The following is a 15,669-nucleotide window of genomic DNA, read 5'->3' as shown; positions in this document are numbered from 1 at the left end:
AAAAGACAGCCAAAGGGAGTCCTGTCCTAAGACTAAAGACGGCCACTCAAGACTGAAGAGGACAACCCAGGCCATCCTCCTATCTCCCCTTCCCTTGCTTTTTTGTGCTCATTCTCATGCTGATAATTACTATAAAGTCCTTCTAGTGCTTTCCACTTTACGGAGAGTAATCTGGGCAATATTTGGGACCAGCTGCTTTAGGGGATATGCACATTAGCAGCAATTTCTAGCTTTTTTAACCTAGTTAAAAGAAATGCCATTTCTTCACATGTTAGCTTTTAATCATTCTGGGAACCTTCAATTCTGCTCCAACTCTGGTAATGTGCAGGATATCTAAGTGAGGAAAGGGCAAGTATATCTTATTTAAAACGATGGATGTACAGTAGTTATTTTAGTGTCTTTGAAATAAAAAGTATGTCTAGAAACCAAATTAGCCTGTCAGGAGGTGGTTCAAAGTGCTATGCCTTTAAGGTTGGAGAAATTGTATCTTTCACCACAAATTCATCTGAGCAACTGATCTTCTTGATTTGCAAGAGTTGACTGATTTCAGATTTAGTTTTCTAGTTTTTCTGTCTGCCTATAGATCTGGCATATTCTGCTGATAACATGGTCTAACTTAGCATTTATTCTATTTACTTAGTTTGACATCAAGTCCACGATTTATAAGATTCTCTAGCACTGGAAGAGCAAGCAATATGGCTCAAGAAGAGCATGGATTTTCCCAGAGAAATTTCAATTGTCCCCTGAATGTTTCAAATTCATTTCTTTCACGCTGATCCCACCTGACATTACCTTAAATCAGAGTCTCATCATCTTTTGCCTTAATCACTGAAACGGTCAACTAGTTGGTTTCCCTCCTTCTAACTCACTTGCACTAATCATTATCTCTATCCCTTACGTGACAGGTCATAGAGAGCTGTCTACAACACATATAGGATCACATCATTCCTTTGGTTAAAATCCTTCAATGGTCTCTTCTTATCTTCTGGGTCAAGTCCCTTTGAGCAGGCTTTGTTTATTATCCTATCCTTATTATCTGATTTTAGTTTTCTGACATATGCCTTTTTTACCTTGTGTCTTGTACCTGTGAAATCCCCTCAAATATGCCTCCCCAGCACTTCCTCAGGTGGCTATCAATTCTAGGTGTCCTTCAGTAAATGACACAAATCCCAAGAAGCCCTCCCCAACTTCCCTCTTTTCACTGATTCAATCTGAATGATATTTTGAACTTCATTTATTTATGGGTAACTCTTAAATATTTTGTTCTATTTTTGACAGCTATTTTACAAGTGCTTATGTAACATGTAACTTACAAGTATTTATGTAAGACACATAAACTGAAAATTTTCATATGACCCATGAAAGACCACCTTATTTATCATCATAGGGAAAACACACATCATCTAATAGCTAATCCAAATAAAACCTGATGAAATGACTTACTCTTCCTAGACCTCAATGTTCTTGTTTAAAAAATCACAGCCATCAAGCGAGGATGACTTAATAACTCACATTTTTTGGAGAGTTTAGTAGGTGCCAGCTATTGTTCTAATATACAAACTCATTTAACTTCTTACAACACTGTAAGTAGGAACTATTAATGCCTCCAATTTATAGATGACGAAACTAAGGCTAATAGAGGTTAAATAATTTGTTTAGTCACACAGCTAGTAAATCTCTAAAAAGCCCTTCCATTTTGAAAGTTCTATGAGAATTCTATGGTTCTAAAAATACTCAAATCTAAACTGAATGCAGAAGAAAGTCCAATCAGTAACAACTGTTTCTACTTCATATTTTATTTATCTATATCTCATCTCCTCTAATAAAATTATATCCCCGTTATACCTAGCATACTGGCCAATACATATATGAACTCAGTATTTTCTAATAAATTAGTGAACCTTCAATTTTTAGCATCGTATATTACACTAAAAGCCAGGTACAGGTCAAAAGACATTACTGGGAAAGATAAGATAAAGAAAATCCAACTACTCCTCAATGTTAATGTGGAAAGTAAAATTAACACTGTTTAAAGATTTTGATGGGGTTGGGGGTTAGCTCCTGCCAAGTTAATTAAGATGAGAATATTATTTCATTTGACATATGTTAACATGATTTTGAAAACAAAGACATGCATAAACAAATGAAAAAAGAAAGTGGTGATACACTGTCACTAAAATGTACAAGTAACTAGATTAAGTGTTGTCAGTCCCTATCCACATAGGCTTCCAGGTGGTATAAAGCAGAAAAAGGTCATGGACAGCTAGAGCAAGAGTAGGAAGAAGAAATAGAGAAACTTGCATGTACTCAAAATATCCTTGGGGGGTGGGGGGATCCTACCCAGTGTCCCTAGATGGCTTTCTCCTTCTATTTTACTTCCATGAATGTTAAATTTCCCAGGAATATCTCAATTGACTGCTTAACTATATAATATATACAGGTGGCTCTACTCAATTATGAATGATTTTCCCTGTGAGAGCTACTATATTTCATTTTCCATGGATGAACAGCTGGCTATGACTGGTCTGGAAAACTGACTTCTGATGTTCAGATGTATAGTGACTAGCTATTGGTGCTTTGAAGGGTCTATCTTCCCACTCTCAATCCCTCTCATTCTACCCCAAATACACATTTCAAATTCATCCCACCTCAGCTGCTAGGGTGAAAATGGGCCCTGGAGTTTCTGGTCAATTTCACCATGCATTTCCAAAATCACTGATGGAAACTTCTCACATGAGAATCACACGTCACAATTCTCAAATTACTCTGACATTCATTAACTCAATCTTATTCATAATTATCTCAGACTTATTTACCTAATGGGTATCTCTAAAACTTGTTTGAGGCATAGAGAAGTGTGGTACAGTAGAAAGAGCATAGATTTTGAAGTTAGAAACCCATGGAGATAGGTTCAAGTCCTTACAAATCATTTAATCCCTTTGAGCTATGGGTTATTATGAGGTTTGAGAAAGTTTGATGATGTGGATATGATAAGCACTGTGTCTGAGATGACCTAAGGACTTTACTTCTTATTCCTTCTGGTAAACTTCCTGGCCTCAGTTTCTTCATATGTAAAACAAGGTTAAATATAGTAGTTCCCCTTTATCCACAGTTTTGTCTTCCATGGTTTCAGGTACAAGCAAATGATCCTCCTGATGTACGGTCAGAAAATCAACTATGTAACACTATATCACAACGTCCATCTCATCGTGTATGCATTTTATCGTCTCGCATCATCACAAGATGAGTGAGTACAGAACAAGAAGATACTTAGAGAGACAGAGACCACATTCATATAAGTTTTATTACAGTATGGAGTTTTAAGTGTTCTATTTCACTAGTCCTGTTAATCTTTTACTATGTCTAACCTATAAATTAAACTTTACCATAGATATGTATGTACAGGAAAAGTATATATAGTATATATAGGGTTCAGTATCACCTGGGGTTTCAGGCATCTACTGGAAATCATGGAACATATTCTTTGAGGATAAGTGGGGGACTATTGTACTATAAACCCTACAGGGGCAGTTGGAAGATTCACTGAGATAATGTATCAAAGTGCTGGCTGTATTTGGAACCATATATGGGGCACTGTAAAGGTTAACTTCCTTTCTTATTAGAATGGTGCTCATTAAACATTCTTCTAAACGACATTATAAAAGGTTTAATGTAGTACTAAAATAGCAGATACACAGAAAGGTAAGCATTTTTGTTGGGACGCCTGGGTGGCTCAGCAGTTAAGCATCTACCTTCGGCCCAGGGCATGATCCTAGGGTACTGGGATAGAGTCCCACATTGGGCTCCCTGTATAGAGCCTGCTTCTCCTTCTGCCTATGTCTCTACCTCTCTCTCTCTGCGTCTCTCATAAATAAATAAAATCTTAAAAAAAAAAAAGGTAAGCATTTTTGTGATCTACATCCTTTTCCATGGAAAGTTACAAATAAGACTGTTTTAAAGTATACTCTATTGACCATGGGTACATGGGCAAATTGAGCTCTAAGGCCACCCTCCATGTTTCTACACAGCTGATACCATATGATCCCTACGGGTCTGAATGAGGAAAAACTATTCTTGGGAAAAAGGTGGAATACATTTATCTGGTGAAACTTCCCTGAGGAAGATACTTGGGTGTACTGCAATCTGGACAATGTGATTAAAAAAATTTGTAAAAGCATGTTCCAAATCTTGTATTTACCATCCCTTTAGTGGCAAAGATAAAAAACCACACTACCAGAAAATCCCTTCTCCAACATGGCCATTATGTTCTGAAGTTTGTTTCAACTTGTGCTGAGACTTGATAAGGGGTAACATTAAACATCTACTCTAACCTTTTTAAATATATAAAAAGAGACACAATGTAATCCCTTATCTTCAAGAAGCTAGACTAGTAGAGTCCCCTCTTAAGGGAAGTATAAGTGCCACTCCATCCTGCACTTGTTAGACCATCCCTGAGGTGTTGAGTTCACTCTGGGCACAACACTGTAAGCTGAAATCAGTCAAGAACCGAGACGAAGCTGATGAAGGGCTTAGAAACTATCCAATTTCAGATATATCTGAAGAAAAAAGGTCCAGAGGAAAAGAGTATCAAGAGCTATCTGAAAAAGGTTTCAGGTGAATTAAGAAACAAAATTAGAGCCAAGAGATAGATACTGGGGGAAAGCAGATTTTAGCTCAAAATTTAAAAAAGAATATTTTTGGTCATTAGAGCTATCACAAATGGAAAAGGCTCACCTCTGGGAGGTTACGATCTCCCCATCTCTGGAAGAACTGAGGTAAGGGCTAGATGCATAATTACAGGGGATGCTCTCAAACGGAGCCCTCAATCAGGTGGAAGTTGAATTTGATGACTTCTGAAGTTCACTCTAACCCTGAGATCCTAGGCTTCTATGACTTTTTACTCCCTGACACCTCATATTTACTATTTTTTTATTTTTTATTTTTATAAATTTATTTTTTATTGGTGTTCAATTTGGCAACATAAAGAATAACACCCAGTGCTCATCCCGACAAGTGCCCACCTCAGTGCCCGTCACCCAGTCACCCCCAACCCCCGCCCACCTCCCCTTCCACCACCCCAGTTCATTTCCCAGAGTTAGGAGAACTGAAACTAACCAAAGCAACTTCGAGATAGAAGAGAACATGGCAAAGAGTGACTCTGAAGCCTTTACATATTGGGAAGATAAGCTCAGGTTGGCAGGTACAAGTATCCCCAAAATCTGATTTCACTTGAAACTTTAAATTTCTCATTTATAGTAAATGCTTATAGGTTATCTTCCTTGAAGTTACCAGCTCACTTAATTTTGAAGGAAGAGTGTCAAATATCCAAGTCAGTTGTTCTTTTAATTAAAGAGATGATGTTCCATGAAAAAGTGGCTACTTGAGCTTGCAACTCAAACAATCCCACAAGTGCCTTTTCCTGAGGCAACCATTCTACTCGGTATCTTAAAGATGGAGAAACTGAACTCACAGAGGTTGCCAAAGCACACACAGCTACAGCAAAGATTTGAACCTAGATCTTTTTTGATTTTCAAAGTTCATGCTCTTTCCACTATTTTACCCTGAAACTGATAAACAAGAGTGTATCCCCCAAATAAAGGGTAGAAGATAATGAACCTATAATATGCCTAGTTATAATGATGAAGGGTATCAGGGTATTACTGATTTCTAGGTTTCTCCAATAATCCTTAGTTAGGAGTCTTAGTTACTCAAAAGAATTCATTATCAAATCTCTCCTCTCTCTAGCAACAACACAGTATATGGGATTGGAAACTGATCTGTAAAATGTAAGTAAGTGCAGCTTGTGTGTTTGTGGGTATGTATGTGTCTATATGACATAGAACATGAACAATGGAAAAGAAAAAGGAACAGGGGGAAACCCATTTGGTTTATCAGTTTCCTGGACTGGGATCTTGTTTTCATTCACAGCAGTATATCATTGGCCTTGGCATAGTTACTTAGAGGATGTGTTCTTTATTAGCTTTGCTCAACTTGGCTGGGTTCAGCAATGCGCTTCCAGCTGGGTTGATGCCAAGGCTGAAACTCCAGTCCTCTAAATTCAAGTTCACTTAATAAAGCATGGGTTTCCTTTTGCTCTGATCTAGCCCAATTAACACTTTCAGTTCTCCAGATCTAATTCCTTCTCTCCCTTCTGACTCTAATTCCTACAGCATGAAGAGAAAACCTCTGCAACTATAAAGACATTTCATGTGTTCTTGGGGATTTTTTAGGCTGATAAATCTATAGAGAGTGAGGAAAAGAGAGGATAACAAAATCATACATGATGGGACCACAAGCCAAATTTAAGAACCTTCTACTACTGACATTCAAAGGAGTGATTGACCTTAGCTATCTAGGACAACAGGTAAGAGGATTTGGGAGCAGTTTCTTCAAGTGTAGGGCTATTTGTTTTCAGAAGAAGATCTGCAAACTGGTCTCATGAAACTCACAGCCCTCCGAGAGGCAGTGTGAGAGCACACTATGATGAACCACACGCTGGTCAGCCACACATCACATGAGCACATTCCAGCTGTCTTTAGAGTAAAACAATGAATCCCAACCTGTGTGCTGGTGGCACACAGTAGGTGCTGTAATAAAAGCTTGCCAAAGAAAACCACATGGGTCTAAGAATTCTGAAGACAACAGCAAGTGTGGCCAAATCTATGAACTGCCTAAGTCGCATCCCACTATTTTCAGGAGTTTGAGAGATGCCAGTTGTTTCATTACATGTGCCAAAAATTTGCTACCATTCTCAGGCATCTGTGGCCTTTACAGCCAGGGAATTGCGCAGAACCTACATGCAGCTTAAGGAAGCTAGAAGAGAGGCCTGGGACAGGATTTTTCTGTCCCTTAGCAGACAGAATCAAAGGGAGAACCCAGATCCCCCACTTCATAATCCAGTGTCATCAGGTCTCTTCCCCATTTACCTATTTCTATTTGTGTACCATAAGCATCCAATCAAGAGAAAGCCAGTTATGGGAGTACTGGTTCACTGTACAAACCTTATCTCTTAAGTATATGTATTTTTTTCTAACCAAAATAGAGCATTTAAATGCTTCTGTGCATAGTTCCCTTTTCTTGGGATGTCCATGCATCTCAATTCGGATAGAACTAACATATAGTGGGCATCTACCATGTGCTACTTGGTGCTATACATTTGCATGCTCTTTCTCTTATTTCAATTACTCACTCAACCTGGGAAGTAGGCACTTCTCTATAACCTCCCCTGAGCCCAGCATTACTTAAAGGAGACTGCTCTACAACTGTCGGGCACATGGATGAATAAAAGCCAGAGCTCGTAGGTGTGAGTCGAGTACCAGGCCGAAGCTGGAATAATGACAGAGATTGTATGTGCATGCATGCAAATGTGTGGAGGGTGGAAATGATATATCAAAGAAAGGCAAGGCCTAGAGATAGAATATCTGAGAGGGTAAAAAAACCAGCCAAACTGCTGAGAGGCTGTCCTCATTAAAGGTACCAAAGAATTTGTCTCACTTATTAATCAGTGTGCCTGCACCTTTTCTAACATGGTTTAGTGAACACACCTTCTCAGGGGACAAGCGGGGTATATTGGCTGTGAGAAGTTTCCTAGAGAGAGGACATTCTCTTGTTTGCTGTGGCTTAGTAGCAAAAGAAGTTGGGTGGAAAGCAGCTATAGAGCTGTACTAATGTTTCTGGAAATTAGTGCTCTTTCTTTCTTTTTTTAAAGAAAGAGTGAGTGAGAGAGGAGGGGAAAGGAGAGAGGGAGAGAAAGAATTTTAGGCAGGTTCCATACTCAGCACAGAGCCTGACACAGGGCTCCATCCTGTGACCCTGAGGATCGTGACCTGAGCTGCAATCAAGAGTTTGTTTCATGTTTATTGCTAGTGTGTACACATCTAAATGATCTTTCTATGTTAATCTTGTATCATAGGATCATCCTGAAATTACTTATCATCCTTGGAATTTATATAGTTATATGTACATTTGCAGTGTTCTTTGTATTTTTCATGTAGATCACTGTCTCACCTGAAAATGGAGAGTTGTCTTTTCTTTCCTTATGGTACTTTCTGGAACATCGAGTCCTGTGTTGAATAGTAATGGAGGGACTGGACATGCTTGCCTTGGTCCCTACCCTAGGGGGGATGTTTTCATCTCCATGTGTGGAAGCTATAGGTATTTTATACTTTTGTTTAACAAGCGGAAAATGTTCTCTCTTTCTCATTCCCTGAGATTTTTTGTCACAAATAGGTTTTGAATTGTGTCAAATGCTTTTTCTGTATTGACTGATGAGATAATGGATTTTCTTCTATAGCCTGTTAATAAAGGAGACTACATTGATTGATCTGAGTACTGAACCCATCTTTCATCCTTACAATAAACCCCATTTGGTCAGAAAAAAAAAAAAAGAGTTGGTCACTTAACTGACTGAGCTACCCAGGTGCCCCTTGCCACTCTTTTGGTCGTGAGGTTTCCCAAATTTAAATAACAAGACATTTATTTAAATAGATTTGAATCTGCTATTAAAATGAGAGTAGTACTCTCACTCTTGTAATTAAGTGATTAGTGGCTTTAGATGTTGAATAGAAATGGCATCAGAAATAGCACAATCTGGGATGCCTGGGTGGCTCAGTGGTTGAGTGTCTGCCTTCCACTCAGGGCGTGATACTGGGGTCCTTGAATAGAGTCTGGCATCAGGTTCTTTGCATGGAGCCTGTTTCTCCCTCTGCCTGTGTCTCCCTCTGCCTGTGTCTCTGCCTCTCTCTCTCTCTCTGTCATGAATAAATAAAATCTAAAAAAAAAAAAGAAATAACACAATCTAGTTCATGCAGTAACCTGGGAAGTAGGCACTTCTCTAGTGCCCCCACACATTTGCAACAAATTATTACTGAATAACTACCATGTGCTAAGTGCTAGGGATATAAAGATGAAATTAATAAATTAGTTCCATATAACGAAGACTCCAGGAAGTAATGAATCCTAACTTCCTAGACAAAACAAAAAGAAGAATTTTATTTTTTTTAAAACCTGAATTTTTTTTAAAATTTTTATTTATTTATGATAGTCACACACACACAGAGAGAGAGGCAGAGACATAGGCAGAGGGAAAAGCAGGCTCCATGCACCGGGAGCCCGACGTGGGATTCAATCCCGGGTCTCCAGGATCGCGCCCTGGGCCAAAGGCAGGCACCAAACCGCTGCGCCACCCAGGGATCCCCAAAAAGAAGAATTTTAGCTCTCTCAATGTGCATACTGAAAAACTGGCAACATTTTACGTTATAGGGGTAACTACTTGTTATATAAATAAAATAGTTATGACAGGTGTTGAACTGTAAGAACTCATATTTTGGCTTCTTTATTCAAAGAATATGCCCCTCCCCCAATCGTTTTTCCCTTTTTTACCATAATGTCACTGCCTCAATTATTTCACTGGAACATTATAACAGCTTGTGAATGGACATCTCTGCCTCCAACTTCTGGAAGCCACCTGTCGTCTCACTGCTACCAGAATGATTCTGGAACACAAATGTGACTTGTAACTCTACTAATTAAAGCCCATTCAATGGCTTTCACTGCTTTTAGGGCAAAGACTCTGATCTTTAAAATGGTCTAAAAGGGAAGCTGTATATTTCCTGTGCTACTTCTCCAGCCCTTCCTCATTCTATTCCTCTCTTTATACTCTGCAATCTAGTTTAAACGTTTTTCAGTTCCCCAACACATTTTTTTAAAAAAAATCTTGGGCCTCCACTCCTCTGCTAGCTAGAATTTTTCCCACTGCTAGCTAGAATTTTTCCTCTACCTCCCCATTCTTTCAATTTCAGCTTAGAAGTCACTTCCTTCAGAAGCCTCCTCTGACCTTCACCTTCTATCCTCCAAACTAGGTTATGGGCCCTTCTCTACTTTATTACTTCAAAGCTATAATTCTCTACTTATCTATATGCTCCCCAATCTGTAAACTCTAAAGGGAGACGCTCCATTGATTAGGCCAATTACTAGCACTCAGCTGTGATTTGGTAGAACTTGAATGAATGGCTGGCTGGCTGAAGAAAATCAGCCTATCAGCTAACCTACATGCCATGACCTACAGATTAGCCTGGGTTGTGTTATTCTTGCCTCTATCCTACTTTCCCCCTGCATATAGTTTAGGGTTACAATTTAACCAATTCTTTTTCTGACCCAGAATCCCAAAGTGACTATAGTATAGTTTCCTATGTAGTTTTACAAGATGAAGAGGCCATCCATAAAGTATGGGAAATACTTTTTAAACGTTTTACAGAAACAATTGGAAGAGACAGTCTAAAGTTTTGTTTTTAAGCTCAAATTCTTACTCTCTAGACCAGGGAGTATATGGAGAGCAGCTGGCCCCAGCTCTACAAAGTCACAAGACAGTGAAGTATAATCCAGAGAGGAATATATTAATTTATAATAAAAATGTAAATGTGGAATAGTTTGTATCTCATGTTCTCTTCCTATTGTAAAATTGCACAGGAAGCTAAATCAAGACTATAATCTAGAACGGGCTTGCCCAGCTTGAAAGCAGTGTGAGGGGGAGTTAGGTGGATTGTTATGATGGTGAAAAGTCTAATTTAGCATTATAGTCATGCCAAGTGGACTAAACATTGTTTTTCAAAATTTAAAGAGTAAAGCTTGCCTCTGTTTCAGTTTTAAGTCACACACACACACACACACACACACACAAGCAATGTTTAAAAAAAAAAAAAAAGCTTCTACCTTTTATAATCAACTACACCCTGGCTTAGTTGCAAGCCTGGTATTTGCTGCTTATGAGTGCTGGCTGGGCCCCAGGAGTTCAGGAACTCTAATAAGGATACTACTTCTTAGCAGAGGAGAAACAGCCAGCATGCAGGAATCCCTGAGAGAGGCAGAGCCCAAGGCCAGTGTGGACCTGGAACCAATCAGGAGACCGTCACAGGAGACACTTGTTACCCACCCATCACAGGGTGGGAGGGCCCTCAAGGGTCATCTAGTTCAAACTCTCACATTAGGAATCACTTGCTAAAAGATATAAGACAAGTTTATGGCCCAGTTGGGATGAGACCCGATTTAAAAGCTCTTATCGTATACAACACCACTTTTTTTTTCTATTTTGTATCAGGAACTGGATGCCAAAATCCAGGATCTCATACGGAGCTTTGAAGAAAGCCTGAAAGAGAATGGGGAGGATACAGGGCATAAAGGCAATATGACTCAAACCCCAACAGCTGGCCCTACTGGAAGATCTCCATGACTTCTCCCTCTAGACTCAGTTATCAAGAGAACTAGGTCACTTAATCCTCTGGACCTCACTTTTCTCATAAATAAAAGTATTTGAGAATAATTATACTACTGCAGAGTTACCAGAAATATAAATGAAATAATGCATGTAAAACAACATTAAATAAAATCGGTATTTCTTCCTACTCATTGTGAGCAAGAAACTATCTCATATTACTTTGAGGGTTTTTTTTTTTTTTTTAACATTTACACACTACTGACTAGAAGGCAGAAAGGGAAGAAGAGACAGTATGATTAGAAAGAGAACAGGCTTACACAGAGAGAACATCTTGTTTTGAGAAATGAATTGAGTAACCACATTTTTTCCACATTGGATCACTTGCTCCCTCGCCAGGACACTGAGGTGGCTAAAGTTCCGCTGTTACTGACAGCTACACTACAGAACCTACTGAGGGCATGAGGAGGGGGGCAAGGGAGTCATTGGAGAAGCCCTGGCTGCTGGAATGATGACCAAAGGACCCGCTGTGGAAATGCCTACAGAAGGTGGAAGAAGGTCTCTCTCCACCTTCTGAGCCTGGTCCTCCTGGTCACCTTCTGTTACAAATCGAAGCTATCCACAGACACACAGCAGAGGATGAAAACAGTCAGAAAACACCTCTGGAAGCATCAACCACAGAGTGAGTCATGCTTATCAGCATGGTATACAGTCAGAAAGGAATGCTCGCCCAGCAACTCCTGGGCATGAAGGCTCCCAGCATTTCTGGCTTTCGAGAACAGCCTAATTGCTCTAAGACATTTGCTGATCAAAATAAAAAATTCTCTATGCAAGAAAGTGAGAAAATCAACCTACACACTGAACACAGCCTGGAGCACTGAGGATTATCCTGTTTGTCTCAAGTAAACAAAAAATGACTCTGCTACCACCTCCGAGGCACGTCTCTTCTTGCTGCTTCCACAGAGATACTGCCTCACAGGGCTTGCAGAAGGACAGCAATGGAGTTCTCATAGCAACCTCAGGGCACTTGTTTCTTGAAGCATAGAGAGGAATAGCACTTTCCTGAGGCAAGAAGTGTGTCTCCTCACCTGCCTGCCCCCACCTCAAGGTCTCTCAACTTCAGTGCCACCCACCTAATTCCAGCAACCCTCACCTCTTTCTGTCCACTTAGCACGGCGCCATCCAATCTCCATAGCAGCCCAAGTTGTTTATTTTTATTTTTATTTATTTTTTAAAAATATTTTATTTATTTATTCATGAGAAACACAGAGAGGAGAGAGAGAGAGGCAGAGACACAGGCAGAGGGAAAAGCAGGCTCCATGCAGGGAGCCTGACGTGGGACTCGATCCCAGGTCTCCAGGATCATGCCCAGGGTCGAAAGCGGCACTAAACCTCTGAGCCACCTGGGCTGCCCCCAAGCGATTTTTTAAATGACAGCTTTATTGATAGATACTTTACATACCATAAGATTCACCCCCTTTTAAGTGTATAATTCAGCGTTTTTAGTAGATACACAGAATGTATGACCCTTATCTAATTTTAGAGCATACTTATCATCCCTGCACCTATCAAAGTCACTTCCCATTTCCTCTCTCCCTCAAGCTGCTGGCAACCACTAATTTACTTTTGTCTATTTTTGCCTCTTCTGAACAACCCATACAAATGCAATCATGCCATGTGTGGTCTTTTGTGATTGGCTTTTTTTTTTTTAAATAAGGTTTTTCAAGGTATATCTGTGGGTGTAGCATATTGCAGGACTTTATTTCTTTTTATTGCTCAACAATATTTCATATGGATATACCACATTTTATTTGTCTGTTTGTTACATGATGGACACTTGCACTACTTCGACTTTTTGGCTACTATGAATAATGCTGTTGTGAACATCCATGATATATTTTTCTGTGGAAAGGTTTTCTATCTCTTGGGTGTATACCCAAGAGTGGTATTCCTGGGTCACAGGTAACCCCATGCTTAACAATTTGAGTAACTTCCAAACTGTTTCTACAGTGGCTGTATCACTTTACAATCCCACTAGCCATGTATGAGCACTCCAATTCCTCCAGATTCTTGTCAACACATGTTACTGCCTTTTGGTGAGATCATACCCACAGGTGTGAAGTACTATCTCCTTGTGGCTTTGATCTGCATTTCCCTAATGGCTAATGACCTGGAGAATCTTTTCAAGTGCTTATTGGCCTTTTATACATCTTCTTTGGAGAAATTCTATTCAAACCCTTTGCCCATTTTTTTAACTGGGTAGTTTTTTTCATTGTTGAGTTGAATTCTGTATACAAGGACAAGTGACTCTTTAAAAGTAAGTCAGATTTTGTCATTCCCTTACATAGTGCCCTTTAACAATTCCCACTATGTTTGGAATAAAATCTGAATTCTCACTCTGGCTTTTGGGGTCCTACTGGGTTTTGCCACTTTCCTCCTTACACAGTGCATTACAGTAGGAGTAGGCTTCTCTCTGCCCCTGAAACACATAAGCTCATTCATGCCTCAGCACCAGGGTGTATGTATGTCCCATCCCTGCTTGGAATGCTCTTTCCTGTCATTCAATTCAAATATCACCCTTTCAGACAAATTTTCCTGAAAAGAAACTCTATCTAACGAATCTCCCCCTCCCACCAAGAGAAAAAAGAAAACTTTTGGCCATGATGGATATGTTCATTATTTTGACTATGGTCATGGTTTCATGGATGTACACATATGCCAAAACCTTTCAAATGGCATACTTACAATATGTGCCATTTGTTTCACTTCAATTACACTTCAATAAAGCTGTTAAACAAAAACTCCCTTCACAATCACTCCTTCACTGCCACTACCTCACATACTTTAGTCCCAAGGAGAAACTGATCTTAAATCAGCTTGTTTATTTCTTGATTTCAGTGCTTATCAGCTATCTCATCCCTCTAGAACAGAAGTTCCAGGAGGGCAGAAATCTTTTTCATCTTTGTAACTGCTGTATCCTCAGCCTGGCTCACAATTAAGTGCCAATAAATATCAGGTGCCTTGAATGAATGAAATTGACAGAGGTTTAGAAAAGAGACTGACAGACCACAGGAAGGGTGGCTTTCTATCCCCTCAGATTAACTAGTACTTTTAGACTTCAGGAATGAGATGCAGCTACCTCAAACTCTATCCTGGATGATGTCCAACTCTAATCATCATTAGAAATATAATTTACTATTTAACTATCCTGTGGTACTCTTCCAGTATTTCATATATACTCTTCCATTGGGAGCATTTTTATAATAATAGCATAATAATAATAATGTGGCATAATATATATTATATAATAATTATAAGAAATATAGCATATAACTATAATAATAACAGAATATAATAAAACCATTTGTTTAGCATTGGCTATCTGTCAGATAGTATGTAAGCATTTACCCACGTCATCTCATTTATTCCTCACAATAACTTTATGAAGCATGTGTTCTTTTACAGACAAGGAATTTGAGGTTTAAAGAGGGTGCCCAAAGCCACACAGCTGGTGAAGAAAAGGCAGAGCTGGGACTCAAATCTAGGTCTCAAAACTCACGCTTTTCCCACTGTGCTACAATGCTTCTCAAGTGTTCTGACGACACGGTGATACTTCAGCTCATATACAAAGCTGAGACCCAAGACAGAAGTGCACCCTGAGACAATACTACTCAAACTCTGAAACAGGCCAGGAACCAAAGTCACAGAGAGGAAAGGCTGGGAGCCTGAGAATAAACCAGGATCTCTAGAGCAAAGAACGTTTACTTTATCCCAAACTCCACGTCTAGCTTCCTTTGATATTTAATTCTTATTGTTTCTAATTACTCTCTGGTAGACCTTGGTTTTTACCTCAGTTGCCTACTGGTGAGGTTTACTGAAGAGATGCTGACTATGGGAGATCCAGACAATACCCCTTCCCGACTTGGGTCCTGATTTCAAGAGCTCACAGATGAGCCTTTACCTTTCGTGCCAGGCGGCTGTAGGTTGTCTCCAGTCAAGGAGCACCAGCCCACAGGGAAGATGTCCCGGGAGTCGAAGCGGCACCAGTAATCAAAGGCCCCTCGCCACCCGTCAAAAGTGACAAGCACCTCTGAGCCCCGCACCTCCCCAATAGTGGCTGGGCAAATGAAATGAGGGTTCTTCCTGTCCACAGCTTCTAGCTTCATTCCCATTTTGAAGAAGTTGTGGGAAGGCGATGGTGGTTCCTAGATGAGAAACAGAAATATGCAAACCTAGAGGCAAAGACAGAGGCTGTGTATGCCAAAAGACTGTCACCATATTTGGATGATGACAAAGTGACTGGCTGCTCTTGAAGACTGATCACGAAGGTTTAGTCTTAGTTTTAAAATTTAAAATTTTGAATTTCAAAGGGTACCAAAGTATTACTTAAGTCCTAATATTTTACCACTTTTGATTCATACTTTTAAGAAATAAAAGGTAACCGATAAAGTTCAATCCCT

At 39.6% G+C, this 15,669-nt stretch overlaps 1 protein-coding gene across 28 annotated transcripts in view; it reads right to left on the bottom strand.

The window, feature by feature from the left end:
- The window catches only part of SCMH1 (Scm polycomb group protein homolog 1), a 179,607-nt gene that overhangs the window by 65,459 nt on the left and 98,479 nt on the right, over positions 1–15,669 (bottom strand). For 27 of the 28 annotated variants that reach the window (XM_072723689.1, XM_072723690.1, XM_072723670.1 and 24 more), the window contains one exon: positions 15,171–15,414. The exons of the other annotated variant lie outside the window; for it this stretch is intronic. In XM_072723689.1, coding sequence (XP_072579790.1) covers positions 15,171–15,414 — 244 coding nt within the window. The remainder of the gene's footprint in view (positions 1–15,170; positions 15,415–15,669) is intronic. 28 annotated transcript variants of the gene reach the window in all.

Source organism: Vulpes vulpes, chromosome 10, assembly GCF_048418805.1.
Source record: "Vulpes vulpes isolate BD-2025 chromosome 10, VulVul3, whole genome shotgun sequence".
Lineage (NCBI taxonomy): Eukaryota > Metazoa > Chordata > Mammalia > Carnivora > Canidae > Vulpes > Vulpes vulpes.
The sequence above is the reverse complement of the archived record's forward strand: the minus strand, read 5'-3'. Positions and strand labels throughout refer to the sequence as shown.